At 33.5% G+C, this 16,612-nt stretch overlaps 2 protein-coding genes across 4 annotated transcripts in view; both read right to left on the reverse strand.

The window, feature by feature from the left end:
* Positions 1-16,612, reverse strand: part of pot (zona pellucida domain protein papillote) — an 85,671-nt gene that overhangs the window by 63,693 nt on the left and 5,366 nt on the right. The gene's annotated exons all lie outside the window — the stretch shown is intronic.
* On the reverse strand, positions 5,609-8,949 carry LOC142985124 (cysteine-rich with EGF-like domain protein 2). Of its 2 annotated transcripts, XM_076133111.1 has the most exons (4): positions 8,721-8,949; positions 7,628-8,607; positions 7,307-7,357; positions 6,155-6,290 (listed from the first exon to the last, which is right to left on the reverse strand). In XM_076133111.1, exons 2-3 carry the CDS (start codon positions 8,593-8,595, stop codon positions 7,342-7,344), a joined length of 984 nt encoding a protein of 327 aa, XP_075989226.1. In that variant the 5' UTR covers positions 8,596-8,607; positions 8,721-8,949; the 3' UTR covers positions 6,155-6,290; positions 7,307-7,341. The 2 variants fall into 2 exon arrangements, with proteins under 2 accessions (XP_075989219.1, XP_075989226.1); XM_076133104.1 differs by lacking the exon at positions 7,307-7,357 and having other exon boundaries at positions 5,609-6,290.

Consider the following 16,612-nt stretch of genomic DNA (forward strand, 5'->3'; position numbering starts at 1 on the left):
ACATTTTGTCAAATTATCTCAAGTCAACGTACATTTTTCTTCTGAAAAGCAGGAAGTTATGAATACAAAACAAATGAATTGTAAAGTATTTTTGTACAGTAGGTACTGAAATGAAAACCAGATGGGCCTATTGAATTTACCTTGTTGAATCATAAATTATACATTAATTAAAGTCTTACTAATATTTCAAATGCCTCCAAAATAGCTATTCCAGAAATTTACTTAATAAATACATTAAAAAATCCATAGAAACTGCAGTTGTTGATAAATTGAATACTTACAGATTCTTATTAATTAGATTACTCGCCAGCCCTAGTGTTAACTGTCTTTTCTCTTGCACGTAACGCGTGGCTAGAGAAAACAAATATGCATCACGTTTATGCACACACATAACTGCGCCTAGTCGAGAGTGTGTGTGTGACTTGACTTATTAGCTGGATTGTTTGTCCTGTGATCGGCATAATTATAGTATAGACTTATTGTTAGTACTTGGTAAGCTTTTAGCAATACTTATAAAATATGGGTATTAGATTTTAAAGTTTTGTTTAAGTGAAAATCTAATAAGTTTTAGACTCTCCGAGATTTCAGAATTGAAGCTTTTACAAAGATTTATGGTTAAGGTTACTGATAAATTTTTATGTAAGTTCGTGGGAATTCTTCGTTCACGGTTAAGAAGCTTCATAACATTCCTACTGTAAAGTCATTGTGTTTGATAATAGGTACTTGATTGCAGAATACAGCAAAGTTATTAAAAAGCTTTTCTTCTTTCTTAGATAAGATACAAGTACCTAACTTGTGAAGTAAAATACCTTATCTTATTAAAAACTTCCGTTACACCGTCACAATGACATTTCATTTCATAACCGACATAATGACATTACTAAAAGCATATTTTATCAAAAATCACCTTAAAAGCAAACGTAACACAAGCAATTAATTACAACAAAACTGTTATTTTTTTATAACGTTATGAAACTCGATTCTCACACGACATAGCGCACAATAGGAATTATGCATTACTTTCCTTCGCCATTGTTTTAAAAATTGTTTTTATAATCTGTATGCACCTTTCTCCGGGTTTCAAAGTCTCATCGACAGTAGATACGTTTTTAATGTTCTTGATCGCGTGTGATTATAGACTTTACTTCACTTTATGGCTTGATAAAAGTGAATCATGTTTCACGAGTAAAAGTTTTCGGAAACATTACTTTTTAATTTACATAATGGTTTGGCGTTTGAGTCGGGATTTTACTGAACAATATTACAGCATCCTGCAGATTAAGCGATTTTAACTCGGTTTAATCAACGAAAATTTTAATCAATGAAGTGCGTACTTCAATGATTGCTTGAATTAATGCTATTGATCTTAAAAATTATGCATGGTGTAATTAAGCATTTGTAAGATTTTACAGGTATAGAAATTAAAATTTTAATCATGTATGTTTCAGTTTGAACATACTTTGAAAAATACATATTTAGTTAGAAATACGTGCGAATTCAGACTCTACCATTGTCAAAGCCAATTCGGCAAACTTCTATAAAAAAAAAATAATGACGAATAATACATCCTACAACGTTTAAATGGATAAACCTTGTCAAACCACACAAACAAACATAGTAACAACAAAATAAAAATTTACATAACGGAGACTACATAAGAAGTATTTCTACGGAAATATAACCTATCATATTAACTGTTTATATATTTTTTACACCCGCTTCCCGTCTCAACTGACGAAATAATGCCAATTAAATAAAACCGGATTTACTCCATTTGATTGTAGATAAAATACAAGTAAAACAAATATTTAACTAACAATTAATTGGTCTATTAAGGCTTAGAAACAGCCTGAACGAATCCGTGAAAAGGAACGGCGCTAAATAGACTGGTGTAATTAGCTATCTTATCTGCCAATCTAATTGACATCAAGTTAGATTGAAAAAGATTCTGTTTTCTTTGCAACTTTTGAAGCAGATGCTTTAAAAAAAACTCACAAACATTTTTACCGAGATCAAAAAGCAGAAGGTCTAAAGTTAGTAAAGTATACGTGAGTCAAAAACAGGACTACCGATGATAGGCATGGATTTTAGACCACCTTAGTAATTACACTGTAACTCTACACTCGACTGTTGGACAAGTTCCAACAGTCTAATTGTTTGTCTAAGCGAATACGTGTGGAGAGGTAGTTGCAATTTGGATTGTTTCCTTGCGATGTTAAGATCAATTGCAAGTGATTACCTACTAATAGGGTGTTCGGCTACTGGACGAATGGAGCATTAGGATTAGGAAAGCTCGCATTTGCAAGCACTCTTGTAATCACAACACAATAAAAACAAGCTATTATAAACCTAGAATATCGTTTTCCAATCTCTTTCCATAATGAAGTATCTAATACTCTTGCAAAAACCGTCTCTGGTGTTGATAGATCGATAATATGTCGGTTTACGTCACACATCACACACGCTTGCGCACCGTTTTGCTCTGAATCACGTTGTCACAACCACAAACGAGTTATGAAGTACTAACTACGCAGCTACGTGTGGAAACTGTCCTCAGTCTTAATGGCCATATAACGCTAATTTTACTGCTAAAGTTCAATACCCGGTTTTGACCCTATATTTTGAGCCTTTATCTATCTAGCAACCAGTTTTAGATATGATAGCATCCTATGTTAAATCTAATGATGCCTGATGCTGTGACTAGGATTAGGGTTACTTCCAGGAACCAAAAATATTTAAAGTTATTGAAGTCTATACAAGTAAAGAGTGGTAGAAAAGATCAAAGACATAAGAAATTAGAATAAGTGGTTCTTATATTCCAACAACTTAGTTGTGAGGTACCTATGCACGAATTGCTTCTAGATTATAATTTACAATTCTGAATACTCCGAAAATAAAGTAGCAGTATCAAACAGACAACCATCAACTGTACAAGTCTGTGGGTCACTTAATTTCTAAATTCTGAATTTTCTATGCGTCAATCAGCCGAGAACCTTGCACACATTACTTTAGAAATTTCAATAGAATATGGCACATGGTCTTATGTTTAATACAAAAACGTGCGTAAAATTAACATTTACACTTACCCTGGAAAACATTTAACTCAAACCGCAAACTGTCATTCAAACAAGCAATCTGACTGTCTAAAACAATCACATTCAACGATCTAGTGAGCTAATATCCATTAGTTTGTAACAAGAAACAAAACAAACTGCATCTCGCTAAATGTCCACTTAAAGCAGGATGTTCACGGAAGCGAAACTAGCTAAACGAGTTCTTGTTGAACTAACATGACTGTACCAGCGACTTACGCGCATCACGTAAATAGAACGGTAGGAATATACCTACGTAATAACATCTAGAAAGTAGATAAATAGTAACTGCTACAGTTTCACCAAGTTGAGAGAATTAATCAGATTTTTGACTATACCTACTGCTGTGATTTTTGTGTTCGGATGGATATTTCAGCATTTTAAGGACAGAAATTAGTTTAGACTGATAAAAAAACTACTTTTTTTATTGCATAAATTGTTAGTATAACTACTCAAGAATATGTGGTAAGAATTTTAAACCGAAATTCGCGCATTATTCCGATTCTTGGTAATGAACTGTTGTAAAATTGGCCTACACCATGGATATTTCTTCTGTTATTATTTATTATTGTTATTATTCTTAAGATAAGAGTTAAGTAATAAGATGACACTATCAATATTTTTGGGCATGCTATCTTCATTGTTTTAAAAAACAACTCTCTCAACAGTCATAGTCGTTTCAATGAGCTATTGCCGAGTACATAAATTTTACTAACCCCTATCTCCTAATAAATAAAGGCAAAATACGTCATCAACATACGCAAACCATTTTGAAATGCACACGAGTACATGAAGAATGTGGAAGTACATAGCTAGTAGGTAGTATGTAGTAGGTAGTGGTGTCGTATCAGTTCCACTTTCAACGTTACTGGCGACTAATAGCAGGTACTTAGCTTTACATAACCGCTGTGGGCTGTGATTGACGGCTTGCAAGTAAGTTATAAGAGACAAGCGGAATGAAATAATTATCTTTTAGAAAAAAAAAAATCAGTGCGAGCGTTAAGCTCTTAAAGTACTTATCTATAAAGGTTCCTTGTGTGATGAAAATGACTATAGCGGATTGATTTTATTTTCACTTAAGAAATATGTTTTTAATACATCATAATTCGCAGCTGATTAGGTATACTTAACTATTTATAATTTATCGACCAATATTTAGGTACCACAATTTTTTCCCTTTAAATGAACTCTAGAGATACAAGTAAGAAGCATAGTTTTCCTTTTAACAAAAGATAATACTCATAATACTAAAAATATCTAGCAAGGATTCCATTCCGCCCGTACCTCATGACTCAACTCATAAAAACATCCATAGAACATAAAAATCGTGTCACGGTCGCCACATAATCGTGTATTGACAGCCGTGACTGTATGTAAATGTCCCGCGGCGACATTTGCGCCCAATATTACATGCATTACGTGTGTATTGTTGTATAAGATGCCAAATATGAGATGTTGGTTAAAGGTTAGACTTCAAGACTAGCTGTTTGGAAGTGAATTGTTAAAAATCTTATTGAATTTTAATATTTACTGCACTTAGACAAGCTGCGCCTGTAGTTTGAGCGGTAGAGATTACGACTGTTGATCTTGAGGTCTTTTGTTTGATTCGCGGAATGGGCTAAGTGCTAATGCTCTTTCTAGTTCGTATATGAATACTTTCTAATTAGTAGCCCAGAGTTTGGTAACGTGACCGGTATAATGGCACAGACTCGCCCCATAGCTAAATTGGTAAAACGCGAAACGCGGCTATATTTTACACACATCTGCCTAAATCTTCCTATATAACAAGTGTGATGATTTGTATGTACCTATGTACATTGTACCTGCATTTTGCTACTAAACTCCGTGTCCTCGTCTTAAGCAGCATAGCGGTCAGCTTGACACCACGGACACTCGTACACAGAAAACATCGCATACTAAAGTCTAAATAAAAACCGACAACGTTTAGTTTCTCTATTTACTTACATCCAATAACTTGTAAGATCAGTACGTACTTTTTGTCACGTGTTCGACACCCAGAAACTTATTATGAGACGAGAGGTGTTAGAAAACGTGTCCTATACAAGGAAATATTAGCCACGTATTAGAACAATATGACTAATTTCGACATGGCTCATACTTTCAATAATAAACATTGACGTAAACATGAAAATATTTATATTTACGTAAATATAAAGTTATCTTGAATATATTATTTTCTTGTCATGTAACTAATTGAAATTAGATTGTCTTGTTTACATACATTTCCAGCCATCATGTTTCCTCGTACCTACTTCAAGCATTCAAATGATAGTTATGGTAGTTATATACAAACAAGAATAATGCTACGCGTCCACTGCATCGAAAAAGGAGCGTAATTTTGTAGCTTAACTGTCACTGGTGCCGAAATACAAATCCATTGGACGCAGTACCATATTACAGAAGTTTATAAAGAGGAACAAATCCTTACGGTCTGTAAGTTCCGATTCCGATGCAGATTTCGCACAGCTTTACTAGGTAGGAATAAAACGAACAAAATTTATAAATTAACTGTTTTATTATTCAATAATCGTAAAAAAACAACTTAGTTATAAAGTTTTGATAACAGTACCTCTCGTGTCTTCTCAGTCGTATCTTTTCTAAATTAGCTACGAGTGAAAGAGACGACACGATAACAAAACCTCTGCTATTAAAATTTTACAAGTAATTTCATAAATGCATTAAAAATAATACAACTTTGAACTAAACCTTTGAAACTAGTAATACACAGTATGACCACGAATCAACATATTTACATCAAATTAACTAAAATAATTAATTAAATCCCTGAAATTTACTTAACACTAACAATCTCCACGATTAAGACCAATAGTCTAATACAACTCCTTGGCTAGTGAACGACTAGTCTAATTACAAAATGACAACAAAAAATAACGATAAAAAACAGACTGACCGTCACTAGTCAAACAATTGCTGCTTATGAATACAATAAATTACTTAATTTTATTAAAATTGTATTAAAAATTCATCTAAGTATGGAACATTTGCATCAGATCGAACTCCTTCAAGTTGACAAGGCCTGTGTGACCGTTAATCATGCAATAGTATTCCGCTCCTATGATGTAGGCCAGTACCATGGCTCCTACAAGGCCGCCCAATGAGGTAGACTTGGGAAGTAGAATGCCGGTTGCGATCAGAAGACCGACGTATGTCATGTACCTATGGAAGAGAGTAATTTGGTTAGTCGTTTTGTGTTAGTCGTATTTAAGACCCGAAAATAAATAATACGTAGTTATGATAGTTTAGTGATATAAATCCAATTATATACTTTTATTTATGTTAGTAGTTTAAGTAATTGTAGTTTAAGCAAATGATGGATTACTTAAACATTGGTTAATATTTATATAGGTAAATATTTAAATGTCAAACACATACATAAAAATGCAGAAGTTAGTTATAAGTATAATATTACTGTCTTAGCAGTTTTAAGATAAATCCTGTATGAACAATTTTCAAAAATACCAATAAATAAGTAAGTCTAATGTGTTGTCAACTACCTTTGATTCTACAGGGTCAACTTAATATCATCAAAACAAACAAAAATACGAAATAAATAAAATGCCAAATGTATAGATTTACCCATGAACCTGCTTATTTATAGCAATAAGATGAGATGTATGAATATTAATGAGAAACCATTTAAAACTTGATGTCTGCTTAAAATACCAGTTTTAAATAGATTTAAATTCGTAAATTTACGCAAAATATATAAAATATGTTTAAAATTCTACACCATAGAATCTATAGTTATAAATCCCAATAGATAAATTGAATTATTGTAAAAATATAATATAGAGTCAAAATATACTAATTAAAACTTTTTTTTCTTTACAGGATACTAATCAGTAATCAGATAACCAATAAATATATATTAAATTAGATTGACATATACTATTCATTATATCTATAATATAAAAATAAGTCGGGTTTTCCTTCCTGACGCTATAACTCCAGAACGCACTAACCGATTGCCACGGTTTTGCATTCGTTGGAAAGGTCTCGGGCTCCGTGAGGTTTGTAGCAAACAAAATTCAGGGAAAATTTCACCGACCTCCACGCGGGCGGAGCCGCGGGCGACCGCTAGTGCATAATAAATATCCCAATAATTAAAAGTACATAGATATTCTTATAATTTCAATATACCCCACCACCAGTAAAGTAAAATCAATGTTTACCTATTCAAAATAATGCCCACATCTAACACGCAACTTTATAACTCCTCGTTTCTGTAAGAAATTCAAATCATAAGCAAAAATAATATTAAATAAAAAAAACAAACATGACAAAGCATATCTTGTTGTACAAAGTTATTTTTTATGTTAAAAACGGTCACCAAATCCTGTTGGCTAAAATTCTATTAAAACCTGTGGAACTGGTTCAAAAGTAGAATAAGGATTTGCTTTTTAAGTTAGTTTAGATTATAATGTCACATTCAACTCAAACGGATTCAAAGAAAACAAAAAAAATGAAGTAATATTTTAGATAATTTATATTACCTTGTTGTAGTTAGTTTCTCCGATTGATCCTCATCCTCTCTATCAGCTATACAAAACTCTCCCTTCTTAGAATATCCTGTGGCACATTTCCGACACATATCCGGTCCATCGCCATGACACGTCTCACAAGACTTATCACAAGTCATACAAGTGTATGAGCCGATTGAATTCATGCAAAACTGGTTCTGTGTACAACGGGATAAATCATCACATTCATTAACATCTAAGCAGCCTTCGTCAGAGTCAAATACGAAACCAGGCCTGCATGCCATACAGTCTTTCTGGGTACCAGCTCTACAACCTCCCATACATGACCGATGGCACGGTGAGCAAAGCATCTTAGTATCATCCTTATAGGATATGTAAAACCCAGGCAGACACTGATCACAGTTCTCTCCTGTATAGCCTATATCACAGAGACACGTTCCATTACCTTTCCTGGTCCCGTCACCTCTACATTTCCCATTGCCACTGCATAGATTCTCATGGTCACCAGGGCACGGTGTACAGTCTTTGCCGTAGTGGTGTTTAGGACAACACACTTGCATTTTCTCTATACAAATGAAGGTGTACAAGTCAGCTGATTCATCAGGGTCTTGTGCCCACCATGTTTCAATGTATTCTTCAGCTTTTTCAGCCATATGGTGGCATTGAACTGAATGTTTTCTTTCCTCTTTACAAATGCCTTCTTGTATATCAATAAGGCGCATCTCGCTACGCTTGTACGAGAGCTTTAGTTTCTCTTCCTCCCACGCCGCGTCGCCACCTTCGTATTTACCTCTCGCGGTTCGCTCTAAACCATTTTTAAACGATTCTACGAATAATTTACACGCCTGACAGTCGCCGAGGCTTTGAGTTTGAGTTAGTATGTTAGAGTTTATGCCGGGCGATTGAGCAGTGCAGAATAAAATAGGTAAAATTGCGAGCGCGGTTAGAATGCTAATCGTGTAATTTTTTGTATTCCCCATGTTGATATAACACTGGAAAGACGGAAATAGTATAATAGAACCGGTTAACTTCAAAGTTTAATTCACAATTTGTTTCAATAATAGCTATTTACTATTTATAACATAGTTGTTGTGTTCGCAAGTACCTTTATCGATCCTGGATTCTTCTCGAAACACAACACGATATCCAAATAATAGAACACTACATTCAAGATTTATTAGTATCAAGATCCAAATGAAGATAATTCCAGTTTTTCCCACGTATTATAAATGTAAAATACTGACGTGTTCTAATCGGACTCGCTAAATCGTCCGCCCGCAAAAATTTGACATTATTCCACTCAGCTGTTAGCGTTGACGTAACGCCATCTTGATACGTTTCGTTTCACGAGCACTAACGAGACATGCGAAACAATGAATAAATGATACGCAAGTTCTCGAGCCGGAATAGAGTTGATTATATCGACTGATATTTTAAAGTGCATATTTTGTTGCTGAACCACTACAACGAAAAAATAATATTTTAATAGCGTTCGCCTACACATTACACCTACAGATGTTATGTTTGTCGGTAGGTTGTGGGAGGAAATTTAAATCCGTTGACCTTACCGATATTTCGCAAAATATAATGTTAATTCTTTCCGTAACCAAATAAAAATATTTAACTGTATTCTGTACAATAACAACAAATAAACGTACTCTTCGCACACATAACTCCACATAATTCCCCATGTTCCTCACTAAAGACAAATAAAAGAAAAAGTAAATATAAATGCCGCCATAAAGCCTTTACTTTTTATTTGCTTGCATCAATAGCACGGGAAGTTCTTACAACTCAATCTCTAGACATCTTGACCGCAACGTTTAAAAAGCTCGATGCTCATAATAAAAGAAAATACGATAAAACATGTGGGGAGGCGTGATCAAGATGTAAAATGATCGATAGTGGACTCGATACGAATGGGTATCTTCAATATCTCGGTATTATGCGAATAATGAATAATAGTACTTGAAAGGGACCATCATTTATATCCCACCGCATTCGCATTCGATCATAGCAAGTGTAGTCTTAAACAAGGACCTAATTACGTGAAACTTTTGCTATGAATAGCATTACGAGTTCTGCTCTTTATAAATAACGATATAACTCATCTTTATGATATTAATTGGTTACAGCGTATTTTCTATATGGAGAGCTTTGAGCTCAATTAACAAGTAATAATTTAGTTTAACAGAACCTGTAACAAATAACGTCAAAACGACTTCAGAGAATAATGCATTTCATACGACTAATAATAAATAAGTATCGAATTTTCGCACGAATCAAAAAGAAGTAAAGTACTGTATTAAACATGTTTCAAAGAACACGATTGTTTCCAAATCATCACCAATCTGATATCAAAAGATGTCTATAAACAAAAGACAAAAGTCTAATGTTTTACAACACGTATACGTAATTACACCGGCAATGATACTTGCATAATAACTTCCTGCTTTCACTGTAACAAAGACTACTTCTCGACTGCGGTACAAAAATACAAACATAACACCTACAGGTGGCGAAAACATGGAACTAAAACAATTAAGGGAAAATTGCTTGATTCACGAAGACACTAGCGCCACTCGTTTGATAAGGTTAGGTGTGTATGCAATAATTGCGTGTAGCTTTGAACAATATCATTGTTGTTGAAGTTCAAGCTTAACGGATTCTAAGCTTGCTTTAAAATCACGTTTCGTTTTAGCGGAATATTTAGAAAGGTTTTACTGTGTTTTCCTTAGGTCTTGGCAGAATCTTGTTTACCCAAGCCGTAGGTATTTTTATGAAATGGCAGAATTTACAGGTCTTGGTCGTATAATAATCTCATTTCTTTAATTTAAAAAAAAGACAGAATAACTATAAGGCAGGGCAATGCCGCTTTCTATAAAAGCAATACCAGATTGTTTTTATTATAATTGTCATATTTCTAAACTTACTTATCTTTATATATATAATTCAAACTTATCTTTATATAAATAATCACAATTTTGTCCGCTGGACAATTATTTTTAAATTCATTTTTAATTTATTAGACAGGACAACGTCTGTCGGGTCCGCTAGTATATGTATATTATTTAAATTATTAATACCAACCTAATGAGTTTCTCAGAGAGACTAATGTTAGCAATTAATGTTTGAATAAAACTTTAATCAAGGAAGAGCCGGCTTGATCAATGAATGCTATTCTTCAATGGCACTGGTAATTTAGCTCTAATAGCAAAGTAAATTGTCGTAATTTCGATATCACACGAACCAATATTCTATGACAGAGAGTACCTACTATTGTTTTGAAAAAATGCCATGATACGAATAAATAATAATAGCTGTAAAGAAGGCCGTTGGCAGAGGGTAATTTTAGGAGTTCAAACATACATACATAATATCTCGCAAAGGTGTATAAAATACACCCGGGTTACGCCATTAACAATGTTAGTCTCAAACAATAAGGGGCGATTTGCCATATATGGGGCATCTTACCAAACTCCTGACTACTATTAAAAATTATCTGACATAAATTAGAAAAATACCAATAGCATTATGTCAGACCCAGGAATCCAACCCGCGGACCATCAAAGCAGTCAAATTTACAGACGCAAAAAGCGAATTATTACAATTATATTGCAGGTTTACCAACATAATAATGATAAAATCATATAATAATATTCGTTCTTAGTCCTTCGTTCCACTTCGTCTCCGGTGGTAACGATTTTGACCCTGTACCCCGCTATGAAGCCGTTTGCCTACATATTTTACGTAACAAACTGATGCTGATTAACATCTCGACTACACGCGCATGTCATCAACGCTAATCTGAGCTAAAATGGAAATTATAACGGCTTACTGTGTTCTACAAGTTTTATACCATAAACCGCGTTTGATGTCTTTATGGTTAGGTTATTTTTTAATTAATTTTTCCATGATTATGAATCGTATTTGACCCATAAAATTGTTTACTGCATACAATTAAAAAATATGCCGTCCTTTAGTTGTTACGTGTCTTACGTGCAATGACAAAGTTAAAAATGTATATTTAGAAGTGATAAAAGTCCGTAGCGACGAATTCTTCATTTATATAAATTGTCGACATTATAATCCAAAAATATGCCATCATTATTATTTGTCTCAATTTCTCAATATCATATTTTTTTGAGCGTGCAATTAAGTCGTTAAAAATGTATATTTGCAAATCATAAAAGTTGTATAATAATAAAAACGCTGAAAATACCATTGTAAAATATTGCTATAAGCTTTAATATCTTATTAATATCTCTCACGCCTACAGCCCATCGACGGAGGTCCTTCGATTCTTTCATTATCTACTATCATTGTTCTACAATGTAAGCTCTTACAGCCTCTATAAATCAATAACTTCGATTAAACACAGAATAAAGTTATGGTCGAAACATCGGGTAACAAATAAGGTATTGTAACCCTTAAAATTCTTGTCGCAAAGACCCGTTTAGCTATTTAGTACTATGGAGCAAAATCCTAATTTTTTTAGACGAATCTGGACTAGTTTGTACTTTCGTAAAAATACTACATATATACATACTACACTTTTTTAAAATCTACAATTTTTATTAATGTTCTGAATTTTTGTGTCTATCTTTATAAAAATTACATTTGATAATCGAATCTCCAATGATTAAAAAAGCACACATACAAGCTAGGGATGAAACAGTCTAATTTAAAAAAAAAATCTATCATATATTTTTTTCTAATTAAATGGCAAATGCAATAACATTTATATCCAATAGATAATTTTGTAAGAACATGTTTGTGCCTATAATTATAGTTTCTAAGAAAACGCTCAAGAAGCCTACATACCAACGAAACGGAAATTACTGGCCATGTAGTAAGCTTGGCGATAATTAAAGAAAATGAGTGCAAACTCGACTAAGTGGCTAATCCATAGATACAGCATCAGGTATAATTTATCTGGTTTAAAAAAAAAATCTTATTATATGTGGAATTCAATTATAATTCAGTAGCCTAGCCTGTAGTTATAAGTAAGTTTCAATTAGTTATTTAAGTGGAACCATTTAAATGCTAGTGGTTTGATTGAAATGCCGAAACGCCACTTATTTCATTTTTATATCTCATTTTCGAAAAAGATATCCTGAATTCACCTCGATGTCACTTCATAATCGTTAAAGTTGGGTAGATTGATAACTATTACTAAAATAATGCCCCGTCCATAAACAAATAAACCGCTTCTAGCTTACTATGGTTAATACATTTACGCTTTCTTACGAAAAATATCAAGTTTATTATTTATACCCAGTCTATTAAGATCCATCTTGAATAATAGAAAGAAAACATATCGACGTAAAACTTTTATTTACAATAAATTCCTTAAGTGCATCGATACGGATGATTTGATTTTTTTGCACATAACACAGCGTTTTAAATGGAGCGTGTAAAGCGCTCGGTCGCTCACAATAACTTTTATTAACGGACACAGAGCAACGCACTTGAATAATTAACATATTTATTTATACTATAAAAACAAGGACTTTATGTGTACTTAATAAGCTTTAGTTTACCCATATTTGCCGCTATGGTGAACAAGTCTGACTGAATAGACAGCAACTTTTGTAAAAAAATACCAATTGACATACCTAAATCAACTAAATATTCATGGAAGGCACGGAAGGAAGAGTTCCTATAAATAAGTAAATCCATTCTCTTTCATATCCGTGTGGGAAAACAAAGCAAACTACACAATAAATCACTTTAATTACACATAAGAAACTATGAAAGCAACACTGTGCCAGTAGTTGGAAACGCTCTCCGAGTACGTTCCGATACTCGCATCAACTCTATTTTGTTTTGTTAGTAATGGTTTATCGTATTAATACAATAGTACCTGCTCTACGCTCGGCAAAGGAAACTATTTATTCGTTTTTGCATTGTCACACAGCTGTTTTAAAAGCGAAAAGTTTATTTTTAAGATGGGTATCTAGTGAACGGAGTTGCTTGGGCGGTACGTACTAAGTTATTTATCTCACGCAATCGTTGTCTAGACCATGCCACTATTTATAGTAATTTCTGTCAATCGAATCTGAGCTGAAATTAAAAAGAAATAGACCGACAAAATGACGGTAACTTTGTTGTTACAAGTACATATTTTTCAAACGTGATCAGAAGCTAGATCAACAACAGCAACCAATTATTTTAATGGCCTACAATTGGCGGGTAATTTTTTCTCGATACCTAAATTGTCGACATAAACGCCATCAATTAATACTTGTCTAAATTAATGAGCGTCAAATAGGCTCTCAGCGGCTTGTTTAAAAAATACCTTAGCTATAAAAAAGTCGCCTCCGAGTCGCCCTTAATGACCGACATGTGGGTATAGAAACGTAAAAATAGAGACATAAATTAAGTCTGTTCTCTTTTTACTTGAGATATGCGTGCAAAATGCACTTAACAATTGTCTCATAAATTATCGACATCTGATACTGGTTGTAAACGAGAACGTACCACTTAGCTATTATATGCAGGAATTAAGTAAAATTACTATGAATGAAGATGCATTATGCTGCTGTAATTAATGGAATTGACGTTTTAAATTGCACAAAGTACGTATTTATTTTGAGAGACGCCCATTCACACAAACATGCAGGCAGAAATTTAAAAGTATGTATTTTCTTTGCACGCAGTTTTTTTCTGGTCGATGGATACGTTTTTTTAAATCGAAATTAGTTCAACTTACCGATCAACAAAGAACAAATAGCCTCTGTAGAATCATGGCTTCTATTCAAACGCAATCGTATCTTTGATCAATTTTTAATTGGTTAACATCTGATAAGTGATTCTTCAATAACTGAGATGACTTGGCGCGATTCTCACAAAGCGCTTTTGTGCGTTCGATCTTTAAAATAAGATAATGTATGGGAGGTAGCTCAATCAAGGCACAGACTCACACGCAGCTTTTTTACATAGACTATAATAAAAAAAAATTTAAGTAAATCCACATAAACGAGATTTTGAATATTATTGCTACCATAAAAAAGAATACCAGGCAAGTACTAAGCCGTTTAATACCATATTCTTGAGCGGTATAATTAAAACAAACAGTTTTATGGGCATTATGCAAAAAAGGGAAAAAACTTATATTATGCGCATCAGTTGGGTACTTAATTAACTTTGCACAGCACATTCAAAGCATGTAGACTTGTATGAAGGGAGAAAGGCGTGAACAGTTCTACATCAATGCCTTTTTGGGACATATATGGGTTCTTAAAGAAGCACTCTGCATTTAAACTTTTGTTATGGCATAAATTCGACTCGGCAAAATTCGAGTTTTTGGGTAAGATCGGTAATTCATTGAGAAGGTTTTGATGTACTAGACTAAAGCAATATTGCTAAATGTTTGTAAAATATGTCATTATTACATAAAATTCTACGTCATTCACAGTCTAACTACAGAAACCTGACTAGTTTCTGTAGTTAGACTGTGAATGACGTAGAGTAACTTTTTTTGGGACGGTAAGTTAGTTAGTAGTAAAGTGATTGGTTATGTAATAGGCTTCCACTTTTGAATGAGGCTCTACCATAAGTGTGCTTCATTGAATAGTTACTGTTGTACGTCATTCCGGACAAATACGGATGTTGGAAATATTTTCTTAAGAAAGCATAGACAAGACGCCTATTTTCATCATTTAAAGATGACGGCTACGAGAACACGGCCAAGTCCAAAGTTATTTTCATAACCATATTTTATCTAACGCAAAAAATACGTAGTTGTTTATAAGCATTGAAAACAAACGAGTTCTATACTAAACACAGCTGTTAATAGGAGCAAAAGCGCTACAAAAACCAATTTTCACCGCGCTAGCAAAAAACAAACAACTTTATAATCTTTTGTTTTTAAGCAGTAAATAACGAATGAACTAGCGCCGTGCTAACAAGGCCTATAGTTTTGTGTAAAACAAACACAATTTATGGCTATCGAAGGCTTTACATTAAAATACTTTGTAGGCAACGGGGCAGCAATATCTTGAGTCACAGCCTGACGTCATCGTTGCAAATGCCAACCGGCTTGGCGAGGCCTTGCGACAACTCTGCGACCAAACGACCATACCTACCGCTACGCCGACCGATTAATAGCAAAATTATATCGACAGACATTATTATTAACATTATTGTATACTGGATTCATGGGTTTATACGAATCAGCATTTTAAAGATAAAAAGTAGTGTATTTTAAATACGATATCCTAGAAACCAACGTTTGACACAAAAATCAGCAAACGTTTCAAAATAATTTAATAAAATAATTAGGTTTAAATTACACGCAAATCGTTAAGAACTTTTACAGACAATATCTTATAGTAGGTACTTGTCAATAATATAGAGCAACATGGAATAACAAAACCTGTTAATAAACGCTACCAATTACTTCATTCAATGTCTACAATCGTGTCATAGTGTATAATATCATCGTAGTTAAGAACAACAATAAAATTGCATGTTCATTTTGCTAAATGTAAACTGGCACTTGAATTTTATGGTCGCGGACAACATCTCCATTCTGCCGAGGCGAAACACAATAAAACCTCAATGTTACGGCTTACACAGACCGTAAAACGAAACGGGACAGTAATACCAGCCACACAGAAATAAAATCGATTCCCGCCAATTTTCATCCACCATTGTACAAAACGATAATTTAAATGATGAATGATTATTAGTCGCGAAGGAAATTCTCTATTTGATTATCATAGAAAATTATTTAATAACGTATCATTAATCTTATTAGGCTTTGCTAGGGACGTTTACGTGGCCTTCAAGACCATTCTCAAAAGACGTAACTGTGTTATACAGCATCCTAATATTGCATTATAATGACAGTACCTACGAGTAATCAATCAAATAACTTTGCTAAGTATTCCAAAGTAACAATTGTTACCATTATCGTCATAACTCTTAAGGCACCAGTTATGAATTCCTTCGCAACTGGGTTCATTATTCAAATTTTAAATAATATATTTG

The sequence above is a fragment of the Anticarsia gemmatalis genome, chromosome 2, assembly GCF_050436995.1.
Source record: "Anticarsia gemmatalis isolate Benzon Research Colony breed Stoneville strain chromosome 2, ilAntGemm2 primary, whole genome shotgun sequence".
Taxonomy (NCBI): domain Eukaryota; kingdom Metazoa; phylum Arthropoda; class Insecta; order Lepidoptera; family Erebidae; genus Anticarsia; species Anticarsia gemmatalis.

Excerpts from the sequence above, each read along its gene's own strand:
- LOC142985124 (XM_076133104.1), bottom strand. The coding sequence starts at position 8,595 with ATGGGGAATACAAAAAATTACACGATTAGCATTCTAACCGCGCTCGCA. Across the intron at positions 6,291-7,627 it reads GAGAAACTAACTACAACAAG|GTACATGACATACGTCGGTC; the intron begins GTAATATAAATT and ends TCTCTTCCATAG.